Consider the following 8,971-nt stretch of genomic DNA (forward strand, 5'->3'; position numbering starts at 1 on the left):
CTGGGCCTCAGGTTGTTCTTCCATTGAGTGAACTTCGGAGGCTTCCCTAGACGGGACATATGATCTTGATTCAGAAGCCTCAGTGGCCCTACCTCTCCTATGGGTTTGCTTTTTTGTAAGTGTTTTCTTCTGTACTCTTAAAGGTTGAGTACCTTTGCCCCGGTTTCGGGAGAGTTCACCTCTCCCTTTAGATGTATCTTCTCTATATTGTGATCGAACCATTGTCTGCAATACGAGGCACATAAGTCAGTTAGAGCTCAAAACAGTATACACAAATGCATGACAGTTGCAGGAAATCACACTACAGAAGAGGCAGTGCGGATTGCACAATTTTGAGTGCGGCTGCATATTGCCTTGTGCGGACCGCACAATTTTGAAGTGCGGTCGCACATCCTGAAGTGCGGACCGCATAATTTCGAGTGCGTCCACATAATTCTAATTCTATAACACTGGTTCTCCGAAGTTCCAAAGTACGGTCGCCCAAATGTTTCTGCGGACCGCACAATTTTGAGTGCGGTCCGCACAATTCATGCAACACTTTTTCCCTAAGTTTAAGATCTGTGGACCGCATAAATTTGTGTGCGGCCACACAATTTGAAATTACGCAGCACTGACCTTATGTTTGGCAATTTTCACATAAATTAGATATGGTATTTACAATTAAACATGATGAATGATCTACCCAGGCCCCAATGAACATATATAATATTACCCACATGATTTTAAGCACACATGACTAACAATTGACATTTTAGGTCTAAAAATAACTCTACCACAGAAGAACAAAAACTAAGAGAAATTGAAAAAATCTAAATATGTAATAAATATACCAGTTATGAAGGATGCAGGTAAGAATCTACACAGATGAAATGACTGAGGATTGTGAGCTAATTGGACGTGCATTGTGCTTGCTTATGTCTCAAACACTCAGAGTGTGTAAAGTTGTGAATAGCACACTGGGGTTCTATATATAGGTTGACCAAGTCGCCCCCGAAACTTAAGCTAAGTGCGGCCGCATAATTTTGAGTGTCGTCCGCACTCTTTACCTGGACTTTGCTGAAGCTCTAAGGTCCGCACAAAAGTAAGTGCGGCCACAGAATTTGTGCGGACAACACAATTTTGTGTGCGGCTGCTGATTGGCTATGAAATTTGACAGACCAACTTCAGAGAGCTTGCACTTTGGTCCTCCAGTTGTGCGACCACACACAGAATTGTGTATCCGCAGAGTGATTTTTGTTGTTGCAATTAGAATTGTGCAGTCCGCACTTTTGCAACACTTAGCCAATTTTTATGACACAGTCCCTACAATGCACATCCATTCCTGCATACACTTCAAAACTAGTAGCATAAAACAAGCCTATCTAATGAAGAAGAAAAAGTAAAAGAAAAAGACACATGGGTTTCCTTCCAAGAAGTGCTTGATTTAACATCGCGACACAACAAAGATTACCAATCATTTGAAATGAAGAACCGCCATGACGTGTCCATCATCAACTTTACCAAGATAGTATTTTACTCGGTGCTCATTGACTCTAAACACCTCATCATTTTTATTTTTCAAGTTCAAAGAACCAAAGGGGGTTACATTCACCACTTCAAATGGGCCACTCCATTAAGACTTCAACTTGCCCGGAAACATCCGTAACCGGGAATCGAATAATAACACAAGATCACCTTATTTAAACTCCTTGTTTCGATGTACTTGTCATGGAGGTACTTCATCTTCTCCTTGTAGATGGACGAGCTTGTGTAGGCATGGTATCGGAATTTATCTAGCTCATTCAATTGTGCCACCCTTAAGTTTGCGGCAACATGCCACTCAAGGTTCAACTTCTTCAAAGCCCACATGGCTTTATGCTCAAGTTCCACCAGAAGATGACATGCCTTCCCGAACACCAACCGGTATGGAGACATCCCGATCGGTATTTTGTAGGTCGTCCTATAAGCCCATAGAGCATCATCAGGTTTTCTTGACCAATCTATCCGGTTGACATTCACTATCTTTGATAAAATACTCTTGATCTCCCGGTTAGAGACTTCAACTTGTCCACTTGCTTGAGGATGATAGGGAGTCGATACTTTGTGAGTGACTCCATACTTTGTGAGTAAGGTATCAAAACACTTGTTGCAAAAATACAAACCCCCATCACTTATGATAACCCTTGGAGTACCGAATCTTGTAAAGATGTTCTTCTGTAAGAATGCCACCACACTCCTCGCTTCATTGCTAGGCAAAACAACGGCCTCGACCCATTTATACACATAATCAACCACGACTAGAACATAGGTGTTCCCACACGAGCTAACAAACGGACCCATAAAATCAATATCCCACACATCGAAAATATCTATCTCCAAAATGGTGATGAGAGGCATTTCATTTTTCTTTGAGATTCCACCGACCCTTTGGCATTCATCATAAGGCTTGACAAGCTCACTAGCATCCTTGTAGAGAGTAGGCCAATAGAATCCACAACTCAACACTTTTGCCGCCGTTATCGCTCCACCATGGTGACCACCATATGTGAAAAGTGGCAAGCCTCAAGAATTCCAATTTGTTCCTCCCCCGGTATGCATCTTTGAATCACACCATCGGTACAAATCCGAAGAGGTATGGTTCATCCCAATAATAGTCAAGGAAATCCCGTTTGAGCTTCTTCCTTTGGTTTGAAGAGAACTCATTCGATACAATACCACTCACAAGATAATTTTCTAAGTCGGCAAACCATGGTATCTCGGTCATTGAAATGGCTAAAGTTGCTCATCGTGGAAGGAATCATTGATCTCAAGGGCGTCATGTGGTCTCCCCTCATCCTCCAATCGAGACAAGTGGTCCGCCACTTGATTTTCACTACCTTTGAGGTCTTGGATCTCTAGATCGAACTCTTGCAATAGAAGCACCTACTGCATTAAACTAGCCTTTGAATCCTTGTTGCTCACTAAGTACCGAAGCACCGCATGATCGATGTGGAAAATCACATTTGTACCCATCAAGTACGGGTGGAACTTCTCCATATCAAAACAATAGCAAGGAGCTCTTTTTCGGTCATCGTGTAATTGACTTGGGCATCATTCATGGTCTTAATAGCATAGTAGACCGGATGGAAGATTTTGTTGATTCGTTGCCCCATAACTATTCCAACCACCACATCATTTGCATCACATATGAGCTCGGAAGGAAAGCTCCAATCCGGTGTAGTAATAATTGGAGTAGTAGTCAACTTGAACTTAAGCAATTCGAATGCCTTCATGCAATCTTCGTTAAAATGGAACTTGGCATCCTCCTCTAAAAGCTTACACAAGGGGTTCACCACTTTTGAAAAATCCTTTATGAATCGGCGATAGAACCCCACATGACCCAAGAAGCTCCTCACTCCCTTCACGGATGTAGGGGGTGGGAGGTTAGAAATCACCTCTATTTTGGCCTTGTCGACCTCAATACCATTCTTTGAAATTTTATGGCCAAGGACAATGCCTTCCTCGACCATAAAGTGACATTTCTCCCAATTTAATACCAAGTTCATTTGTTCACATCTTGCCAAGGCCTTCTCCAAATTTTTCAAGCAATCATCAAAAGAATTCCCGACCACGGGAAAGTCATCCATAAAGACCTCAAGAAAATCCTCCACCATATCGGTAAAGATAGCCACCATACACCGTTGAAAAGTCCCGGTGCATTGCATAACCCAAATGGAATCCGCAAGAATGCGAAACCACCATAGGGACATGTGAAAGTAGTCTTTTCTTAATCCTCCGGAGCAATAAGAATTTGATTGTAGCCGAAATACCCATCGAGGAAACAATAGAAAAAACAGCTGGCCAACCTATCAAGCATTTGATCAAGGAAGGGAAGTGGGAGATGATCTTTCCTTGTGACTTTGTTGAGCTTGTGGTAGTCCATACACACTCTCCACACAGTCATCGTTCTTGTAGGGATCAAGGAAGGGATGTGGGAAATGATCTTTCCTTGTGACTTTGTTGAGCTTGCGATAGTCCATACACACTCTCATTTTTGTCATTGGTAACCACAGTCATGCCCCCTTTATTTAGGACACATTGCACTAGAGAAGTACATGAACTATCAGAAATTGGGTAAACAACCCCGGCATCCAACCACTTTATGATCTCCTTTTTGACCACCTCTTGCATTGCTTCATTTAGCCTCCTTTTATGTTCAACATAGGGTTTGTCACCCTCCTCCAAAATAATCTAGTGCATACAAAAGGCGGGGCTTATGCCCCAAATATCCGCCAATGTCCATCCTATAGCTTTTTTTCTCTTTTGTAGCACCGCCAATGTGGAGTCTACCTACACGTTAGTCAAACAAGAGGAAAGAATAACCGATAAAGTAGAACAAGGGCAAAGGAATTCATACTTGATATGTAGAGGCAATGGCTTTAACTCCAAGGTGGGAGGCTCCTTGATTGAGGGCTTTGATGGAGGAGTTTTCCGGTTTTCAAGATCCAAGGATAACTTGCGGGGTTCATAAGTGTACGACCCCATTCTTTGCAAAGCATTCACACATTCCACATAGCCATCCTTCTCCTCACCATCATCAAGGTTAAGTAAAACGCCATCCAAAGTATCCTCAATATTTATTGTGGCACTAGCATCATCAATAATCACATCGGTCACAAAGTCCACGAATGAACAAACTTCATTGATATTTTGTGGTCTCATAGATTTGCACACATGGAATACCACCTTTTCATAACCTACCCGGAAGGTGAGCTCACCGGCTTCCACATCAACAAGAGCCTTCCCCGTAGCAAGGAAAGGTCCACCCAAAATAATACGCACCTCATAATCCACTTCACAATCAAGAATCATAAAGTCTGCTGGGAGGATGAACTTGTCAACACGAACCAACACATCATCAATAATACCCAATGGTCTCTTCAAAGTACGATCCACCATTTGTAACCTCATGGATGTGGGTCTTGGTTGCCCAATTCCGAAAGTTTTGAACACCGAATAGGGTATCAAGTTGATACTTGCACCAAGATCATATAAAGCTTTGGCAAAGTCGGCACTTCCAATGGTACAAGAGATTGTGAAAGCACCCGGATCTTCCAATTTAGGAGCTATTGAGTGCACAATTTCACTCACTTGATGTGTCATCTTTATAGTCTCACAATTCATCGACCTCTTCTTGGTCACCAAGTCCTTCATGAACTTTGCATATCCTGGCACTTTTTCCAAGGCCTCAACTAATGGTACATTAATAGAAAAACTCTTCATCATTTCAATAAACTTTTTGAATTGGTTCTCGCTATTTTTCTTGGCAAGCCTTTGAGGGTATGGAGGAGGAGGCCTTGGCATTGGTGCCTTAGCCTTTGGCACTATCGGTTTCAGTATGTCAACAATATGTTCCCTATACGGGTTCACTTCATTTTGAGTCTCCTCCACATTATTTTCAATATCAAGTCTCACCTCATTATTTGCTTGCACTTCATTTCTTGGCATCTCATCATCTTGTACCAATTGTTCCTCATCCATAATTTTCTGTTGGCTTGAGGTGGTTGCAACCCCACATTTTCCACTCGTAGCAATGACCATGGCATGTCCCGTGTTGTTCCCACCCTTTGGGTTCACCACCGTATCACTTGGTAGTGCCCCCTTAGGATGAGTGTTCAAAGCTTGCAAGATTTGGCCCAATTGAACTTACAAGTTGCGAATAGAAGTATTGTGAGAGGCTAGTTGAGCATCGAAGTCGGCATTCTTCTCCATCATTTTTTCAAACATGTTCTCAATTCATCCCATCTCACTGTTGGAAGAGATCGGACCTTGAGAAAGATAAGGAGGTGGGTTGCTCGGTTGTTGAAACATCGGGGCCTTTGAAAACCCGACCCCCGGTTGTTGTTGTTGTTCCACTCTCCTTGGTTATTACCTCCCTAATAGCCTTGATTATTTCCACTCCAATTGCCTTGGTTATTTTGACCATTCCAATTTCCTTGATTGCTTTGGTTGTTCCAATTCCCTTGGCTGTTTTGATTGTTCCAACTACCTTAATTGCTCGAATTCCAATTTCCTTGATTTCTTTGTGATCGCCATTGTTGTTGATTTGGGCCTTGATTGTTGTTTTGTTTCCCTTGGAATTTGTTCACATGTTGTACTTCTTCCTCTTTTTCATTGTATTGTCCATCTTGATAAAATCCACTATCATCTTGCACATAATTTTCAACACGGTTTTGCACTTGAGAACCCTTTTGCCTTCTCTTGTTTACCATCATATTAACTCCCTCCATTGCATTTACTTGCTTGGGACCTTGCACTTGTTGAAGTTGAGCTTTGGCTAGTTGATTCATTATGGCAGTCAACTCGGCAATTGATTGCCCATGATCATGTAATTCTTTATGCAAGTGAATCACATTTGGATCACCTTGAGAAACGTTTGTTCTATTTTGCCATGCCGATGAAGTATCTACCATTTCATCTAAGATCTCACAAGCTTTCGCATATGGCATTGTCATAAAATTTCCATCGGCAAGTTGGTTGACCATGCATTGATTGGTAGTGTTGACCCCCTATAGAAAGTTTGTTGAATCATAGCCTCCATCATGTCATTATTGGGGCACTCGTTGACCATTGTTCGGTATCTCTTCCATATCTCATGCAAAGGCTCGTTAGGTTCTTGTTTGAAAGCTAGAATCTCATCCCTAAGAGTTTCCATATGCCTAGGAGAAAAGAACTTGGAATTGAATTTCTCGGCCAATTCATCCAATGTATGGATCGAATGATTTGGCAACCTTTCTAACCAATCGAAGGCCTTCCCCCATAAAGAGAAAGGGATTACCCTCAACTGTAAATCATCCTCAGAGACGTTGGTCAGTGTCAACAAACCCTTTTAAGTGCTTGTATGCATTTTGACTCGGAGCTCCGTTGAAGAATCCCCGTTGTTCCAATAGTGTAAGCATAACATTTGAGATTTGAAAGTTTCCCGCCCTAATGCGGGGTGGGACTATGGAACTTGCATATCCTTCATTTGGCAACACCTGGTGTGCCGCCGCTCTTGGAGGAGGTAGGGGTAGAACGGGAACATTGTCATGAGGCGGTCGGCCTTGTCTATTTTATTGAGGTTCAAGAGGAATCTTATAGACTTGGTCATCATCCACGTCCTCCCCCAATATCACGTTTCCAAGCGGATCATTGTTGTTGAGAGCCATTGTATCACCTACAATTGTTTCACAAAGAGATAAGTAACCCGGAAGGAAAATAAGACAAATCACACACAAAACCAAATATATAGCTAAATCCATTTTTAGCTCCCCGACAACGGTGCCAAAAATTGGTGTCACCCAAATTCACACCACTAATTGGATTGTGAAGCGGTCGATGCAATTATAATTACCCAACATGAGTCGGGGTAGATTCCACAGAGAGCTTATATTGGATTAGGTATATATTTAGACTAAGTGTATGATGAGCCCAAAATACACTTCCACATGTTTGGTTGTTTCTTTCTACTTCTAATTTTTATGCTAATATTTGTAAATGAAAAGCTAGAGAACGATATTTTTGGTGTTGTTGTTTTTCATGTTTATAAAAAATCTAGGGTCGTGACTTCCACCTAGGTGGTTACCTAACAGGTTGTGGATTTTAGGGAAGTTTTATTGATCGGAGTGTAATATAACAATCACACGCAATTACCCACTCTATACCTCTCAGTAGTTAGAGTGGTTTTGCCCAATTTGGCTTTCTCAAGTCCAAATGGGTAATTCACAAAACAAGTGATAGATGCTCAACATTCCCATTCCCAAATACCAATACCAACCAGGGTGGCAGTTCAGTAAGTCCTACAAGCCGGGTCTTACTATCTCTAGATTCAACCCTTTAATTGGAGCTATCAATTTCTTGAGTTTACCCCTATTCCTTCTTAGCCAAGTTTTCCCAGACTTAGCCTCTCTTTCTCAAGTAGAGACCAAGTCAATTAGGCATGAATCAATGTTTGCAACCATTAATTGTTAATTTAAAGCAAGAACTAGGCTAAATATCACTCACCCAATCACAAACAACCCCTAAATTAAACACCCATTAGGAACCCACACTAGGGTTGGGTCACAATCCAAGCTAAGAATTTAGCTACTCATAGAGAAAATTGAAGAAACTAAAGAAGAAAATAAGATTAAACTCATAATAAATGATAAAGGGAAGAAAATTCAATGTTAAAATGATAAACTATTACAAAGTTACCCAAAGCAGTTTAGGAAAAACGGCTATCTATTTTCTAATGTTCAAACTTTAGCTAAATTTGACAAAAAGAACTATTTATACCCAGCTAAAACTATCAGACAAAATTGCCCCTGCGGAGATTCTGCGGCCGCACAATTATGTGTGTGGTCCGCACTTTGAAACTGGCTTGACAGGATGGACTTCTGCGGCCGCATAATTCTGGATTACGGCGACACTTCTTCAGATTCTGTGGAACGCACAATTTTTAGTGCGGCCGCACTCTTGACTTTGAGCTTTGACATGGGAGACTTTTGCGGTCCGCACATTTTTGAATATGGCTGCACTTTTTATTCTGCGGCCGCACAATAATAGTGCGGTCAACACTTCTTCATGGTCCCAAAGTCACACCTCTATGAACCTCATATTATGCGGCCGCACTATAATTATGCAGTCCACACTTTGCGTAGGAAATTTGACAGAGGATTCTTCATAGTCTGTGGCTGCATACAATATTGAGCTAAAACGAAAGTAAAAGAGTGCGAATAAATAGTCAAAATCCCTACTTATCAGAGTCGCAGAACACCATACTCGTCAATAGTAACCTCCTTGGCACCACCCTATAGTACCGTCTCTCTGTGAACCAACAAGTGCGGGTCATCATAATGCCGAGCCTTGATCTGCTCCAATAGTGAAGACTGGGTAACAACGCATGCAAGAACTCGGCTAGGCTCTGAAATATCCAACCTCACAAGTCTGTTAACCAAGGACTGAATGTCCAAAACTAATGGCCTCTCCTCCA

At 41.8% G+C, this 8,971-nt stretch overlaps 1 protein-coding gene across 1 annotated transcript; it reads right to left on the reverse strand.

Moving 5' to 3' along the window:
- Positions 1 to 4,308: 4,308 nt before the first annotated feature.
- On the reverse strand, positions 4,309 to 5,559 carry LOC138878635 (uncharacterized). The gene has a single exon (XM_070158326.1). It carries the CDS (start codon positions 5,557 to 5,559, stop codon positions 4,309 to 4,311), a length of 1,251 nt encoding a protein of 416 aa, XP_070014427.1.
- Between the last annotated feature and the right edge of the window lie 3,412 nt (positions 5,560 to 8,971).

Source organism: Nicotiana sylvestris, chromosome 9 (assembly GCF_000393655.2).
Source record: "Nicotiana sylvestris chromosome 9, ASM39365v2, whole genome shotgun sequence".
Lineage (NCBI taxonomy): Eukaryota > Viridiplantae > Streptophyta > Magnoliopsida > Solanales > Solanaceae > Nicotiana > Nicotiana sylvestris.

Coding starts and splice junctions, on each gene's coding strand:
- LOC138878635 (XM_070158326.1), bottom strand. CDS start 5,559: ATGGTCATTGCTACGAGTGGAAAATGTGGGGTTGCAACCACCTCAAGC.